This window comes from Rattus norvegicus, chromosome 14 (assembly GCF_021556685.1).
Source record: "Rattus norvegicus strain SHRSP/BbbUtx chromosome 14, alternate assembly SHRSP_T2T, whole genome shotgun sequence".
In the NCBI taxonomy this organism is placed as follows: Eukaryota; Metazoa; Chordata; class Mammalia; order Rodentia; family Muridae; genus Rattus; species Rattus norvegicus.
Genome location: NC_141547.1, coordinates 98,581,861 through 98,599,949, shown reverse-complemented (window position 1 = coordinate 98,599,949; position 18,089 = coordinate 98,581,861). Strand labels below are relative to the sequence as shown.

General features: G+C 48.9%; 1 protein-coding gene across 1 annotated transcript in view; it reads right to left on the bottom strand.

Moving 5' to 3' along the window:
- Positions 1-1,215: 1,215 nt before the first annotated feature.
- Spred2 (sprouty-related, EVH1 domain containing 2) overlaps positions 1,216-18,089 on the bottom strand; it is a 101,536-nt gene continuing 84,662 nt past the window's right edge. The window contains 3 exon segments of the mRNA NM_001047094.3: positions 1,216-4,500; positions 7,341-7,478; positions 16,649-16,713. Coding sequence (NP_001040559.1) covers positions 3,844-4,500; positions 7,341-7,478; positions 16,649-16,713 — 860 coding nt within the window. The 3' untranslated portion in view covers positions 1,216-3,843.

Genomic DNA, 18,089 nt, shown 5'->3' with positions numbered 1-18,089 from the left:
TCCATGGACACGTGCATATATTTGCACCAACATATAAAAAAAAAAACAAAACCAACCCCCCCCCCAAAACCTCCAAACATAAATAAAAATAAAACTTACTAAATAAATGAATAAATTAATGAAATGAATAAGGTGGTAGGATTTCATCTCCCTTAGAAAGGGGGAAAGGACCAAGTAGCTGGATTTGGGTTCTGTAACATTTATACCAGAGGAAACGGAGAAAGGCAGCCATCTGACAGATTTTCCAGGAGCTTGATCGAGCGACATCACTCTATACAGGCCTCCTTAGTGTGACTGGAGCACGGACCCTTCACTTTTTGGAGGGAGTAGAATGTCACAGCCAGAGCCAGTCTGGTTCCTGGTCTTGAAGTCCCTGTCCATTCCTGAGGCAGCAGGAACAAGTGGGGCACTTTCCACGTGGGGAGGGACCTGGAAGCTTGGGATAAGGCCCTTTACAGACACGGAGTTTGTCACTAGCCTGCACAGGCCCTCTGCCTCGTTGACTTTAGGATCAGCTCAATTCCCATTCTTAGCTTTGGTGTCATGACTGTAGAACACTGGGAAGGGCATAGTCAAGTGTGGTTCAGGATGCCCCCCATACCAGCTCTTGGAGGAACCTTAAAGATCCCTGTTTCCTAACTTTGAGCACCCATCTTGCATTTGATATCTACTAGTGGCTTAGAAACACCCTCCTTTCTGGAAAGTTAAAACTAATAAGATGGGGATGGTGGAATTCTGTAAACTTCATTTTAAAAAAGAATACCATGAAGTCCTATGAAGAAACCACTTTTCCTCTGTAACCCTCAAAATACCTATTTTTATTTTCTCCTGGGGAGGCCATTGTAGCTTTCTGGTACCCAAAAGAGCCATTGGGGAAGTGAGGCAGGAGCTGCCCCAGGACCATGGGCTGGTGCAGTCTTCCGCTGTGTTCTGGGAGCAGCCTCCCATCCCCATCTCCATCTGGGCTTCTGCTGGGCCCAGTGGAAAACAGCTCAAAGGAAGTACAGCCTCTCTCCCCCAGGAGAGCTTGAGGGAAGACTGGCTAGGAGGGAACTGTGTTCTCCCTGTGTAAGGAGGGGCCATTTTGTCCCTCCCCCACCAATATAACCACAGGTGGGAAGGGACTCAGAAAAAAAGACCCACATCTCATGTTCTTCTTTGAAGGTAACCCCATCCCGTCCTGTGTGTGAGGACAGACAAATGCCCCGAAGCCAATGGTCTGATAGGATGTGTTTATATTTACATGGTACATTTCAAAGCAATGGCTACATTGGTCATACATATTAGAAACCATAAAAAAAGTTAAGAACTAAAATGTACATCATACACTTGTATATATATATTTTTTTACAGAGGTAAAAAGGCTTATTATAAAAAAAAATCAATACAACAGGGGTTTTAGTGTACAGGTAAATGAATTTTGCTTCAGGCACTTTAATTTGTTAATGTGAGCGAATAGCTTGGGATAAGAGTCAGGGAAACTTCTCAACAGGAAACCTTTTGGTTAGGTTTTGTTACCACGGATATAAAAATAAAATCTGAATAATTTCTCTCAAATGATTGACGTCAGTATGGCAAAGCTGACTGGGAAAATACTACACACCGTTCAGCTGCAGTGTGGCAATTAAACGTATTTACATAAATGTCCCCATGGCTATCTTTGTGCCCTTAACCGCTGCCTTCACGAACCAAAAGACGATGATGCACGGAGTAAGATCCACTAGCATAACTCTTAGGAGGGTGGGAACCAGCAAGGGAAGAGGGAAGCACAAACGAGGACAGAGGCGACACTGCAAGGCGCGGGACACTGCGAGGTGCCGGATACGGCAGAGCGGCGCGCGACACCGCGGGGCGCCGGACAGGGATGCGCCCGACACCACAGGGCGACAGACAGGGATGCGCATTCTTATCGAAATAAATAGGGGCACTTGAACAGAGGTCTGAGGAAACAGATTAGTGTTGTGCTTTGTAGAGAGGTGAGAGGGCCCAAGGAGAGTCCCTCAGGCTGGGACAGTCTCTCCACAGCACTGGAGGCTGGCTGGAGGCAGTCTAGAGTCTCCTAGCATGGAGACCCCTCTCTCCACATGGCGGAGATGGCAGCCCCCTGCACCTTTCCTACGACAGCCCCAACCAGTCATCCCAACAAAGAAAAACACCTCCCAACGAACGCAGAAGCATGCTGATTCTATCTACACCGATGATCCGTCTGAAGAAACACGGCAGGCTGTCAGGCGAGCAGAAAACATTGCCAGGAAGGTATGCATGGCTAGCATTTTCCCAGAGTGATTGACAGACTGGAAAAATAAGGGGGAGAGGGCGGTTTAGGGATTAAAGGGGACTGAGTCGGCCCTCCACCGTTAATCACTATAGGAAGAACGGCCAGTGGTGACAAGCCTGTCCCCTACAGTCCCCATGAAATTTAGATTGTACCATGCTAGGTATAGGTAACCACTTTTGCTTGTCTTTTTTCAGTAAGAGTTGGCTATTCCTTTATATATATATATATATACCCCCCCCCCCGAATAAGAAGCCTTTTGTATGGCTCGGCGACAGGCATAATCAGTTGGTGACCTACCCTTATCTGTGCACCCCAAGTGGCAAATGTGGGTGTGGAGTGGTGGAAGAAAAGACACTTAGGCATTGAAAGGGTTTTTTTCTTTACATATGGCCTTGTTTGTTTGTTTTTCAAGTATAAATAAAGAATTGAGCCTCAAACTAAAAAACAAAAGCCTCCAAAACAAAAACATTCACCTAAAAAAAAAGAGCAAGCCACCGCTCTTTGAATCGATGGTATTTAAAAATGCCCCCCCCCTGAATAATGTAAAACAGTGTAGGGGGCTGGGAATGGCTACGGTTCTATCCACAACTGTAGTGTTTTCCAACTGGAACTTGTTCACAGGACACTGGTTTTTAATTGAGTAAACCGATTTGGTTTGTAAAATAACGAATAAAAGTTATCTCGCTGATGTGTTACTAGGATTTTAGAAGTGGCGATGGGATTCTAAAAAAGTCCTATTTTACGGGGTAAACTGGGCAGGCTCATAGAAACCCAAATCCCCTTGCAAGCCCTGGTCCAAGAGGATGCAAAGCAATTTGAGGGATTTGTTCTTGATTCTCACAAGTTAATCTGGAGTTAAGGCTCAAAAAAGTCATTTAAAAGGTGACTGTTTTGAATCAGTGAATGGGTTCGTGTGGGGGGAGGGGAGGGGAAGAGATGATGGCGGATTAAGGGCCCCCCACCCCCCCACCCCCCCCCGGGCATCACGGGAGATTTGGCTTTAGGACTTAAAGTATTATTGTTTTATGGTACAGACTTGTTATCTAGCTCATCTCCTCGAATAACAACATCCTGGGTGATGGCTTCATCATTCGGTCACATCTCTGAGGGACCTATGATAGTTAGCGACAGGCAAGCCCAATGGGGAGAAAAGAAAGAGAAAAAAAAAAGGTCACGGGGCAGGGGTGGGTGGGTGGGGGGAAATCAATAAACCCCTCCAAGACAGCAGAACCAGAAAGGTAGGGAGGAGGGGGTTGGAAACCAACACTCAGGAAAGACAGCATGATTATAGGCTGGAAAAATACACGAGTCTATGCCGAAGGCTCCTTTCCTCAGAACACTGCAACACGGGGGGGTGGGGGGTGGGGTGGGGTGGCAGCTACCCCGGGTTTGGAATGATGTCACCAAGGGACCAGAGCCTGGCCTCCTCTGATTGGCCTTGCCTTTTGGAGTTGGAAGGGAGCCAGGGAGAAGATGGGGGCGGGGTGGGTGGGTGGGTGGGGCTGTACGCAGGAGACGAGATGCCTGTGGCTGTGGTTGGAGAAGGGGAGAGGAAGGAAACCGAGTCACGCAGCGGCTTTGTGCTTCCCACCACAGCACCTGCACATCACTCCACAGTGGTGGCAGGCCCGGAGGGGCAGGTAACAGCACATACAAGGAGCCAAGAAAGACAAGGCAATTAGTGCCATCCACCGGAGGCAAAACTTCTCGTCGCTTGTGTCGCACGAACAAGGGTCAGTGTAGTCTCCCTCGGGGTCGGACATGCAGTGGTACAGCATGCTGTCCGCGCACCACATACAGCTCACCCGGCGAATGCACGTTCTCACGGCGTCGGGCGCGTCTTGGCAGTGGCCCCTTCTGTTCTCTTCGTGGTTGAACATGTCCCTGCAGTACACGCACCGCGACCGTTCGCCGTTCTCCTTCCGCCGACGGGACTTGGCCCTGGGCGGCTGTGTCTTGATCACATTGCCTTTGGGATCCTCGCCGAAGCCAAAGTCCGAAGAATCAACGTAGGGATACGTATATTCGTGTTTGGGGACTTCACCCTTGGCGAAGCGCACGTAGGAGTCTGCGTCTTCGGTGCTGTCCAAGTATTTGCCGCGGACTGGCGCGTGCCGGTAATCTTCGTAACCCGTCATCCAGATCTTCTCTCGGGGGTTGATGCGTACTATCTCTTCATCATCTTCCGGAAAGGTGACCTGGGGGTAGGACCGCGGCAAACGCTGTTCAGGGAAAAAAAAAAAAAACCAGACAGTGTTACAGCCCAGGGCGCCACTGACAGCCGCCGGCTGCCAAAGACAGCCGCAAAGAAAGATCCCTGGACTCTCCCGTCAGCGCGTTTTCGCAAGAGACCGAAACCAAAATCAACTTGCCAGATCTACTTGCTTGCCTAAGCTAGGAGCCTCCAGTCCGAGTGACCGCGTACATAGGATGGTCGGCCCGCCTTGCGAGCACTTTTGAGCCTGGCTGGTAATTCTTACCCAGCAGCATAGAGCCCTGGAGTCAATCAGTCCTCAGAAACCCCTAAATCCCACACGGAGACCACGGCCAGGACACGGGAGGTGGAGCGAGCAAGGTCATCTTCTGCTACACAGTGAGTTCTCTGCCAGCCTGGGAGACAGGAGAGCCCCGTCTCAAAGCGGAGTACAGTTTGGTAAGTCAACCCTTTCTACCCGAAGAGGAAAAACAGTCGTTACTTCGAATCCCCACCTCCTGTCTCTCAGGTCAGCTGCTCCCAGATGCTGTGCGGATCTCTAAAAGCGGCCGGCAGTTCTGTACTCGTTTTTATATTGTGTGTACTCACCGTGCAAATGACAGTTGCTTATTTATTTAGGCGCGGTCTCACTGTGTAACCCGGCTGTCTTAAACCCCAGAGATCACTCTCTTCTTAAGTGCTGGGATTATGGGGTTGGGGATTTAGCTCAGTGGTAGAGCGCTTGCCTAGCAAGAGCAAGGCCCCGGGTTCGGTCCCCAGCTCCGAAGCAATCTCTGGTGCTTAAAAACAAAATCAGAGCCACGTGTGGCTTTGATCCTAGCACTTGGGAGGTAGAAGCAGGCAGATCTCTGTGAGTTCTAGGACAGCTGGGGCTACATAGTGAGACCTCATCTCGGCTTATTTATTTTGTGGGTGTGCATTCCCCAGCACACATGTAGAGGTCAGAGAGCCACTCTACGGTCTCTTGTTCTACCCTTTATGCGGGTTCTGGGGAATCAAACTCAGGTCTCTAGGCTTATTACTCGGCAAGCGCCTTTGCCGTAAGGGATGCCTCCCGGCCCCTTTACAAAAGAAAAATATTTTTAAAGTGAACTTTTTTTTTTCCGGAGCTGAGGACCGAACCCAGGCAAGCACTCTACCACTGAGCTAAATCCCCAACCCTGAAAAATATTTTTAAAAGAAAACAGCATTCGGGGCTGGGGATTTAGCTCAGTGGTAGAGCACTTACCTAGGAAGCGCAAGGCCCTGGGTTCGGTCCCCAGCTCCGAAAAAAAGAACCAAAAAAAAAAAAAAAAAAAAAAAGAAAAAAAGAAAACAGCATTTGAGGTTCACTAGTTTGCACTGATATTGCAATCTGATTGGAAAACAAAACAAAACAAAAAAAAGCTGCACAAATGCAAAAAAAAGATAAAAAGTTTCCAGATACTGATCAGATTTGACTCCTCCAAGCTTCCTTGATGGTTGATCTCAAAGGTCAGTTTGGTGAGAATCACCAGAGAGATAGATAGCCCTATATGGGTTTATCTTGATTAGGGAGAGAGATACACCACACCCACTATGGGCAGTACAATTCCCTAGGCAGGAACTCGGGACTGTATAGAAAGGTGAAGGTGACCTGAGTACAACTATTCCTTAGACTGTAGATACAAAATGACCTGGCGCCTTAAGCCTGCTGGCTTTTTCCACCACAATTGGCTCCCTTTCTTTCTTGCTGTTTTTAAAAAAGGTATTTGTATCACACAGCAATATCCTCCAAGTGCTGGGATTGCAGGTCTGTGCTACCACACCTAGTTTTTTTTTTTTTTTTTTTTTTTTTGGTTCTTTTTTTCGGAGCTGGGGACCGAACCCAGGGCCTTGCGCTTCCTAGGTAAGTGCTCTACCACTGAGCTAAATCCCCAGCCCCCACACCTAGTTTTAAAATGAGTATTTTGTTGCTGAATTTTTTTTTTGTTTGTTTTTTGGTTCTTTTTTTTTTGGAGCTGGGGACCGAACCCAGGGCCTTGCGCTTCCTAGGCAAGCGCTCTACCACTGAGCTAAATCCCCAACCCCTGAATTTTTGTTTGTTAAGACAGAGCCTCTCACTTTTAGTTCAACCTGGCTTGGAGCTCATCATGTAGCCCAGGCTGGCCTACCTTAGCCTCCCAAAGTCAGGATTAAAGGAATATGCCACCATGACCAGCTAATAAAAGCACATTTTAATGTCAAAATACTAGAAAGCACATAGTAAAACCATCTGAAAACAACAACAACAACAGCACAAAACAAAATCTCCCTGCCCAGTGCTTGCTTCTTTTCATTTCAAATTAGCCTAGAGGTTATGTAACCCACACAGGCACCAATCCATACCCCTGATTTATTTGGGAATTTGTTCTGCAAAAACAGCCACTCAGTAAATATTTGTTGAATTATTGAATTCAGACCACAGCTACATCTCCCTGAGCAAGACTGGTTCTGGAGCACACATGCCAGGGGTGCAAGCAGGAGTGCAACATTCTTTAGCTTTGACTGGGGCCCTGTACTTTCGCAGCTAGGAGGCCCCTGGGAGGGAGGAACACAGAGGAAGCCTAGCAGAATTCTTGCCTAGGATCTCCTTTCCCCTGGGCACCCCACAGGTCAAGTTCTCACTGATAAACAACAGGCGCTTGCACCCTGCCTCATGGGGTGATTTGGATTAAGCCAGGCAGAGCGCACACAGGGTGAGGCAAGGTGTGTGAGGCTAAGCTGCTAGAACCAGTGCCATGGGGAAGGGGAAAGGAGGCGGGCAGAAGTGACTTGGGCTGGGGAGAAGGGAGAAGGCCAGGGCAGAGGCGTCCTTGTGTTTCCAGAGGAATGAAGGGTCCTGCTCACCTGGTCGGGGTGGTAAAGATCCATGGGGTACGGGTCAAGGGTATAAATCCTCCGGTGCTCGCACGATGTGGGGGAGGAGATTGTCCTTGTATTCGGCTCCCTCTTCTGCGAGGAATTAGAAGAACTGTCTGTGGCAGTCTGGAGAGAAGCAAATAAAGAAACGGTTTGTGAAAAAAACCAAAACCTAACAAGCCCTGCTGAGTAGATAAAATACCTGGAGCATGAGATACCACTTCTTAGAACCTACAGCCCGAGAAATGAGTACCAAATCTTGTCCTTTGACCTCATTTGCCATAGCACACACGAGCACACACGCAATGAAAACTCACACCCACCCCACACACGTTCTAACACGCTAGTACTAATCTGAACACTATTTCCTGGCTGAGACATCTTTCTGGACCTCACGAACCCTGTAATTTATGCATTTATTTTTGAGACAGGGTCTGGTTGCATAGCTCTGGCCGGCCCGGAACTCATTACATAGCCCAGACTTGCCTCTGCCTCGCCAGTGCTGGATTAAAGGTGTGTGCTCGGGGCTGGAGAACTACTAGCCCAGGGGTTGAGCACATTTGCTGTTTTTGCGGAAGACCCAGGGTCTCATCACCCATATCAACACAGCTTCTACTGCCTATTACTCCAATTCTGGGGGGATCTGATGTTCTCTTCTGGCCTCCATGGGCCTAGCTTATTTCATTTTTAATAATGTGCATGTGAGTGTAGGTGCCCACAGAGGCCAGCAGAGGGCACTGGGTCCCTTGGAGCTTATAGGTGGGCAGTTCTGAGGCAGCAGCCTTAGCTGGTGCTGGGGCGGGGGAGAAGGGGGGAGGAGGAGGAGGAGGAGGAGGAGGAGGAGGAGGAGGAAGAAGAGGAGGAGGAGGAGGAAGAGGATGAGCTTTTAACCTTTGAGCCATCTCTCTCTGCCTCTGTTCCCCTTCCCTCCCTCTCCCTATGCTGGCTTGGTTTTCTGACCTTACATCTCAAGTGCTGGGATTATAGACTATGAACCAACACTCCTGGTTTTCCAACCCTGAGTTCATCTTAGACATGAGAATGACCAGTCTGTCTCAACCTGAGGTAGTTAGCCCAATGGTTGGAGAGGCCCAGCAGCAAGGCCTTGGAAAGACAAGACGGTTTTTCTAAGATGTCAAATGGTACTGGGCCAGGGGAGAAGGCTAGATACTTGACCACTCTGGTGTGACCCAGCAGGGCCAATCCATTTGTGACCTTGGCTTCTAGACATCATGATGAAGAGATATATATTAAACGGAAATAAAAGCCCACTCCCAACTTCCTCCTGGAGACAGCAGGGTTTGTCTATGCAGCCCTGGCTGTCCTTGATCCTCAGGAATTGGCCTTTTCCTGGTGAGGACTAAAAATGTAATGGGTCATTCTTGTGGGATCTTGGAAGCTAAAAATTTTGAGAAACATGGACAACAGAGTCCTGGTCCTTGGGGGTTTCAGAGGGTAGCAAAGACACTATCTAGACTTGGGAGAGGGGGTATTACTCTCATCCTTTGGCTAAAAATACATGTGTGCCGATCATCTGGGGCTCAAGAATCAACAGTGATCAACAAGAGATCAACACCACTGAGGTGAACCTGTGCCTGCCTGGAACAATGGGATGCTGGTCAAGCTGAGAGTCCCTACAACTATTTCTTAGCTGGGTGCTGGTGGTGCACTCCTTTAATCCCAGCGCTCGGGAGGCAGAGGTAGACAGCAGATCTCCGTTGAGTTCAAGGCTAGCCTGGTCTTCAGAGCGAGTGCCCACAGAGCTGGTCCACGGGAGGCAGGCTGTATTCTGTACTTGGGAGCACGACTTGGCAAACCGTACGTGAGCACTGTCTAGGTAGTACCGGGCTCAAGGCGTGAGGCTGTCACGTAGAGTAACTGAGGCAAGCATCGGAGAGGCCGCTGGTGAAAGTGGGGCCTCAGGTGCTTTGGAGACCCCAGGATACTCAATTCCAGGAGAGAAGCAGGTATCAGTGGAGCCAACATAAGACAAGCCGGCTGGCTGCTGACCGCAGAGCTGGAGAAGTGGAGCCCGTTGGAGCCAGCAGACCACAGAGGACTAAGTTCCTGAAGCTGGATGCAGGATTTTCCACTTATACCGCCAGTTTTTATTTATTTTTAACCTAATCATTTTTAATGCCCTGGTTCTTCCCTTTTGGAATACGTCTGAAACTTATTCTTAGTTTTACAGGATCCCAAAGCTAAGAGAATCTAGATTTAAGGCTGTATTTTATTTTATATTGTGATCCTAAACGCAAGAAGATCTTGAGACAAGGTTACAGTTTAGACAGGTTTCTGTGTCAGGTTGACGCGGGTGGAGGGCACTGGTTAGCTTTAACTGTCAATGTTATAGGCCAGCCACCTGAAAAAGAAGTCCCCATTTGAGGGACTGCCCAGAACAGACTGGCCTGTGGTCATCAATGTTGGGGATTGTTAACTGGCAGAGGAGGGCTCAACCCACTGGGGGCAATCTAGTTCCCCGGGCCTGTGAGCGTGTAAGCAAGCCAGCAGACGGTATTTCGGTATTTCTCCGTGGTTTCTGCTTCCAATTCTTGCTTGCACTCCCCTGATTTCCCTCAGTGATGGGCTGTGATCTGGAAGCTCGAGCCAAGTAAAAATCTTTGCGTCCTCTCAACTGCTTTTTGCTCATGGTATTTACCACAGCAGTAGGAAGGAAGGAAACTAGGGCAGAGGCAAGGCAAGAGACGACGAAGGCACAAATTACTTCCGGTCTAGTCTATCAGACCACAGACCTTGCCAAGTGGCAATGTGACAAGGACATGCACCTCGGAACAGGGTCACCTAGCACACCCCATGGCTGTCAGAGTGAAGGGAAAGTACCCTAGAAAGCACGCATGGACACACATGAGTGGGAAGACCCTTACGAATTCCAAGTGACTTGTGCTACCGTCAACTTCAAGACCTGACTGTCCATCAAGGCTGTCCCTAATCCGCCTTGCTCTTGGGTAGGTTTCAGTGAACTAACAGAGGCTCTGTATCCAAGAAGCTAGAAGCGGAGTTCTAATTACTTGTGCCTGGGACCCGAGGCTCTTGAGAGAGGCAGCTTTATTAATAAGTTTCCCAGCCAACCAACAGAGACAGCGGGATTAGGGTCAATTCATTAATGTCCCTGGCTGGGGACTGGGCACAGCCCTAGTCACCTACACATGTAACTTCAGAAACAACCTTACCTCTGCACATCACTGACACAGTGTCAATACCCATTTGGTAATAAAGATGTCTAATTAAGACACGTAGAGCCTACAAAAGACATAAAACAACGGGAAGTGTATGCCTCACATGAGGCGCTGACCAGCAGAAACACAACACAGTGGAAGGATCTGTTAAGGGTAGTAGGGTCAGGGCTGGAGGGATGACTCAGTGGTTAGAGCACCGTCTGCTCTTCCAGAGGTCCTGAGTTCAATTCCCAGCAACCACATGGTGGCTCACAACCATCTGTAAAGAGATCTGATGCCCTCGTCTGGTGTATCTGAAGACAGTTACAGTGGACTTATATATAATAAATGAATAAATCTTAAAAAAAAAAAAGGGTAGTAGGGTTTTTTCTGCTCAGGTAGACTATGTTGGTGTGATGCTCTCTCTGCGAATTAGTAGGTGTGATGGTTGAATTAGTAGGTGTGATGGTTTTATATATGCTTGGGCCAAGGAGTGGCACTAGGAGGAGGTGTGGCCTTGTGGGAGTAGGTGTGTCACTGTGGGCATAGACTTTAAGACCCTCATCCTAGCTGCCTGGGAGCCAGTCTTCTCCTAGCAGCCTTCAGATGAAGATGTAGAACTCTCAGCTCCTCCTGCACCATGCCTGCCTGGATTCTGCCATGTTCCCTCCTTGATGATAATGGACTGAACCTCTGAACCTATAAGCCAGCCCCAATTAAATGTCCTTTATAAGACTTGCCCTGGTCATGGTGTCTGTTCACAGCAGTAAAACCCTCACTAAGACAGTAGGTATAAGATCTTAGTCAGGGTGGCCTGTTTACTCCCCACAGTTTTCACATCTGTAAAATGAGGCTAAAATCTTTGAGGTTACTTTTTAAGAAATGAAACAAGGTGTAAAATGTCTGGATTAGCTACTTCTTTACTGCTGTGACAGGACGTCAGGACCAGGTATCATAGAAAACGAACACTTGAGAGCTCACATCTCGAACTGGAAAGCAGGAAAACAGAGAAACTCTGAGCGGCTCTCAAGACCTCGAAGCCTGTTTCCAGGGACATGCTTCCTCACCAAAGCCACACCGCCTAAGACTTACAAACTTCTCAGCTGCTGGGGACCAAGTATTTAAAAGCCCAAGACTTATGGGGGAACGTCAATATCAAACCAGTCCACTCCACTGCCTCTCCCCCATAACTCATGGCCATATCATAATATAAAAATGCACTTAGTCCAACTCCCAAGGTTCCACAGCCTCCCTCAGCACTACTGTCTTCCAAGCTCTTACTGGGATGGCCCAAAAGCTCTGCTTCGAGCATCCAACCAACTTGTCCAGCCCACAGTCCCAAAGTCTTCCACATTCCTCCCAGACACTGCACGGTCAGGCCCGTGTGCTGACTCCTGTATCAGCTACCGTCCTACAGCTCTGGTAAAACACCATGACCAACGGAACGTACAAAACCTCTCAGATTTCCTCCCATCACCCAGCTCTTCTTCTCTGGCCCCAACCCCTTTGTCTCTGAGCCCTGATCTGCAGAGGTCCAAGGAGGAAGTCAGCTGGAGAGCAAACCCGGTAAGTGTGTTCCTGCAGCTCAAGTGTTGGTAGCCCAAGCTCACACAGGCTTCCTGGAGAATGGCCAGGCTGCCACAAAAGTGACTTTGGCAGAACCGGCTGAATACAAGTCTCCCAGCTGGGAAGTGGCATGGCTAAAGAAAGAAGTCAGGCCCTCAAGCAAGCCTGTGATTTCTCCACCAGGGAGCTGTTGTCTTCAATCCTTTATAGAGTTCATAAAGGTGCTCCATGCCATAGCTGCATCCTTGAAGAGAACTGAGTCCCATAAGTTACCTCTGATTCCTGCCATCTGCAAGTGCACATAGACACAGACAGACAGACAGACACACACTGTAAACACCCCCCCCCCCCCCCCCGCCTCAAGAATTAGCACAACAGACAGAGCAGCAGCTAGCCAAGCGTTTCTGGTGAGGCCTCTGGCAGGAAAGACTCGGACAAGCACAGGTTTGAACACAGGCTTGAAATAGAGGGGAGGCTGGGGGGTGGGGCAGACAACCACGTTGCCAAGGTCAACACTATGTACAAGCAGGTATCCTCCTGCAGGAAAGACAACCTGGTTTCTCATTCCGAGACTCGAATAAGACACGTTGGTTCCAAGGACAACCACGACAGTTGGGGAAAGTGTTCCGGCAAAGTCAAGCCAATGCTTTGTGAGCCCACGAGGTCATATGACCATTCCACGGGGCAGCTAGGTGTACGCTCCTTTGTCTAGATCTATTCTACGTAGGTTGACTGTTCTCTGTTACTAAAACAGAGCACAGGAGGCTGGCTGCTTCGTATAGCATTCTTTAACTCATGGTTCAAAAAATCATAGAGCCGCACTGGGTAGGCTCTGGTGAGGGCCCCACCTTCGAAGACTATGACGGTAGAGACCCAACATGGTCTCACAAGAGTAGCATCAATCTCTTCTGAGGGCAGCTTCCTACCAGGCCCTACTTCCACCAACTCAACGCCGCCACACTGGGGGCTGACTAAGCAGTAACATGTGAACCCTTGGATGGTTGGGGGGCATTCTAATGGTGTCTTCAGTATGCAAGTTAAGCAATGTATGCCGTTAAGTACCCACAGTGTCCATAGCATCCTGTGCTCCCCATGTCCCAAGGAATGCTGAGAACTAAGGAAACCTCTGGCCCCGGTGGCAGAGACAGAAAACGGGAATGCTTAAACTCTTCAGTTATAACTCTGAGGGTTTCCCAAACACACATGGTCGCCTCTGAAAAAAAAAAAATCGAGAATCAGAAGAAGGGGATGCTTAGCGGTATTTACACCCTTTCTGATAAGAATTCCACTTGTCTTCCAAAAAAAAGTCTCAGAGCGCTGCACCCACCCAGGGAGCGGCTGGCTACTGGGACTGTAAAACACTGCTTGTCTCCTTGGCTCACACTTCAGATGCCATTGCTGTCTTGGGACAGAATGTGTAGTTACAGGGGGCTCGGCAGCGAATGGGAAATCTGGTACGCCAGACCCTACCGCCCTCCCGTCTTTCCACAGTCCAAGGCCTCGGAATGGAGACGGACCTGTTATAAATAGGCCCGTGTTTGCAAAGAGGCAAGCGACCCCATAAACAGGGTCTGCACGGAATGCAATCTGTTAAGGGCGCCTTGCTCCAGAGTCAGTCTTTCCCCCAGAGCAGCGTGTGAATCCCCTGCAGCTTAAAGGACAAGCGGGATTCTGGCATCTGTCACCCTTCCCTCTCCAGCCTTGCCTCTGCCTATAAATCACTTTTGGCAGGTAGGTGGGAAGCAGCTGCAAATTACAGAGTTTGCTCTAGAGCACAGGAAACCACCTTTAACCTGCCTGCTGTCGTCCATCTCCCCAAACGTGACAAAAGAACAGATGTAAGCAACCTGCCAACTGCTGAGAGGATTTGCTCCAAGCTCTGGGGGAAGCCTGTGTAGAGCCATATCCACCAGTAGCACCAAGGAAGGACCACCACGTTCATTTCCTGTCAGCGCCACATGCAATGCTCACACTCCTGCCTCGGCCTCTGTACCCAGAGCTCCCTAGACCAGACCCCTTTCCAGAATCCTGTGTAGATGTCCGTGACGTCCTCTTCAGGCACGGGTCATAGTGAGGAGTTTTCTGAGGCCTTGTCTTATATGTAGACTGGACTACCTTCCTCGGTCTGCGCTCTGCCCATTCTTAGGCTTCTTGTGGGTCAAGCTCAATTCTGTACACCCTGCTGTTGGCTGTGACCACTGGTGCCTTCCCTTACACACCTGTACAGTCCCCAAAGCAGTGTCTTCCCCACTGATGGCCACAGAGCAATAAATACAGAGAATCGAATATAATCAACTACTCCCAGTATTTGAAAACGTGAAGTTAAAACAGACAAAAAAAAAAAAAAAAAAAAAAAAAAAAAACCCAGCTTACAAAAGGGGAGTCTTGGGGCAACTGGGTAATTATAGGAGACATCAGACGCCATCATGAAACCTCAGTGCTGTCATTGTGTGGTGTAGATGAGGCCTTATTACATTTAAACACCATCACTCAACTTTATTTTCTGTTTTATTTTAGGTTTATGAACAACACTGATACAGGCACCGAGATTCCCTATATATTCTCTGCTTCACCTATTAGCAGTGTCACCCACCAGACTGCGTTGTTAAAAATCAGCGAACTGTCCAGGTGTGCTGACGCCCTCAACTCACCCCAGCACCAGGAGGCAGAGCAGAGGCAGGTGGATCTCTACCAGTCCAAGGCCAGCCTAGACTACAAAGCAAGTTTCAGGTTGGCCAGGGGTACACAGTCAAACCCTTTCTCAAAGCAAACAAACGAATCAAAAGAACAAGACAAAATCCCAACTACAAAGTCAGTGAACTACGCCAGCATGTTATCCCCTGGATCTCGGTTTTCCTTACGGCCCAGTGTGGCTGTTACATATTTTGTGGGTTTGGAAAGCTGTATAATGACTACGACCAGAATAAATTGGTCACACTATTATCTACCTCTGTGGATGTTTTTTTTTTTTTGTTTGTTTGTTTTGGAGCTGGGGACCGAACCCAGGGCCTTGCGCTCTACCACTGAGCTAAATCCCCAACCCCGATGTTTTTTATTATTATTATTTTTTTCCCTTTTTTTTTCGGAGCTGGGGACCGAACCCAGGGCCTTGTGTTTGCTAGGCAAGTGCTCTACCACTGAGCTAAATCCCCAACCCCTATTATTATTTTTTAAAGGGGGATGTGTGATAAAGAAGGGCTGGAGGGATGGCTCAGTGGGCAAGTACGCTCTTCCTGAGGGTGGGAGTCTGGTTCCCAGCATCCACATCGGTGGCTGCCAACCATTGTAACTATAGCTCCAAGAGATAGGATTCCCCTCTTCTGGCATCCAAGGGCACCCAGACACATGCAGTGTCCGTGCGCATGCACACACATATACAGACAAACATACAAACGTAAAAACCAACCGAGCAGTAAGAGTATAGGAGAATTTACATTGAACTGGATCAGTAAAACATTTCTCTGTGTGTACATGGGCCCTTGTATAGGTGCGTGTTGGCACTCTTATGGTGACTACTCAATGCTGGTCTGTGAGACAGTCTGCCAACGGAGTGCTTGTCATGCAGGCCTAGAGACCGAGGTTCGATCCCTCAGTCCCCACCTAAAGGTGGTGGGAGAGAACAGACTACACACAGAACCCTGTGGTACCCAGGCCTACCTTCACAGCACGCACAGAGAGTAACACGATAACAAAAAAAATTAAGGAGTAATATACTGATATAATATACTGAGTGATACACGACACCGGTTAGAGACTGACTGTACCTAGGAGCATACAGCTCAGGCTAACCTCTGGCTGTGCTGTGAAGCATTATTTTCATTATATTAATGAGATGGGACGATCCATCTGACCTAATGGCAGCATCACTCCCAGGCTGGGGTCCTTGACTAAACAGAGCATGAAGTCAGCCAAGCCATGGCTCTCTGCCTGTTTCTCAATGGCGGATGCCACGTGACCCGTCTCAAGCCCCTGCCGCAGTGACTTTCCCTGCTATGATGGCCTGTAACTAACCATGACCTGTGAGCACTGGACGAAGAGCTGTGCACGCACAGGTACGACGCCACTCTTTACCACTCACTGCTCCAAGCCCAGTAGACGAGCAAACAACCGTCTTCGGAAGCAGAGGAGTTCCGTGGAGAAGGAAGTGGAGCGATCATTTTGTCCCAGTTTCATTCATTAACCAAAGCGCTATCTATACGCTAACCTGACACTGTGCCTTCCCCATCAGCATGCTGACTCTCTCGCTAGTGCTTCGCGTGCCTCCCCTGCCCTCTTTGGTTTTCCTTTCAGCAGCAGAACTGTCCTGGGCAAACCAGAGGAGATGCCCTGCCCTGTGAGGGCCAGGAGCCCTTAGACCGACACTGATGGGCTGCACGGTGGGCCGCGTCACTGCAAGTGTGAGCGAGGGTGTCAAGACCAGAACGTGAAAAGCTGGGACGACAGAGTTGTCTCTAATAACAGCCACGCAGCAAACGCCACACTGGAAGTGTGCTCGACGGGCAACTTCTCCAAGAGCCATCACCTAACGAGAACCAAAGGGCGAAGGATACTCACTGTAAAAACGTCATCGTCTCCGAGCTCAGCTTCGTTATGGATCGTGGAAGAGGAGGTTGTTGAACCTGAAAAGACGAGAACGCAGTGAAATCAGTCAAGCTGTGGAAACCTGACCTCAGTCGTTTAAAAAGCACTAAGTGTGGTGGTTGGTTTTCCTGTTCTGGAAGCTATGCATGTTAGGCAGGGTCTCTACCCCAGTCACACCCACAGCCTTTAAAAGATGGCGGTACCAGCGATTGACCCCAGAGCGTCATGTACTCCAGAGGCTCCCTACCACCGAACTGTCCCCAGACTTACTTTTCAGTCCATTCACCACGACATATAATCCATGGGAGCTCAATGCTCTAACTCATTCCTCTTGGCTCCAGCCAAGAATGAGTTACACTAACTTTGCCTGCTCCGGTTCCCGTTATCCTAGCGTTTACACAGAGGCTGAAGAAGCACAATGGAGGAACTGAGGAGAGCCTTCCCACTCTGCTGAAGCCAGGCGACCGGACGAAGGTCCCAGCAGCAGAGTAGGGGAAAGGCTACAGACCTCTCACTTAGACCTGCTAAGCCCAGGAGAAGCTGGGCCTTGCTTCCTTGATAAGGAAGTTTCTACTGATAAGGACATCCTGACCGACTAGCTCATGCCGGTTCTGAATTCAGGCACTGCACTGTCTCTGGCCACACTGTGGGAGCCGGGTTATGCTCCCAGCCACCCGGCTTTGCTTTTCCAGGTCAAAATTAAGGTTTCTGCTACAAAATGCAGCTAATCACACAGAGCCTGCACCTCCAGGCACAAACAGACCTTTCTACCTTTAGCAGATTGACCGCGTTGTCTCTGCATAGCTCCTAATGGTTAAAAACAGGCTGAATTATCATTTCATGATACAGTGTTCACTATTTTCTTAAAGCTTGTGTGTGTATGTGTGCATCTATGTTTGTGCACTAACTGTGTGTTTGGTGTCCCTGAGGCTGGAAGATGATCCCCCAAAACTGGAGTAAGAGATGGTCATGAACCAACGGTGCTGGGAATCAAACCCAGGTCCTCTGGAAGAACAGCGAGTGCTTTTAACCACTGAGCCATCTCTCCAGCCCTGTTTCCCTGATCATCGAATCACCATTAGAAATTCAGTAACAAGGTGCTTTCCCTCTTAAAAATCTTTCTCCTGTATGAAATAATGCATTACTGTTAGTAATGGCTGGAGGCTGTTGTTAAGTAAGTATATTTTAAAAGCACTTTCTGTTTTACTTTTCTTCTATTTTATTTATTGTTAGCATGATTGTGACGACAGGTGTGACTGACTGTGCCACAGTGCCTGCGTGTGGAGGTCAGAGGACAAGTTAGGGAGTCCCTGCTCTCCCTCCCTCCTCTGCAGACTCCAGGGATGATTCAGTTGTGAGACTCACACATCCTGCTTTGACCAGGAGAGTCGTCTCTTGGTTTCACGTTATGCTT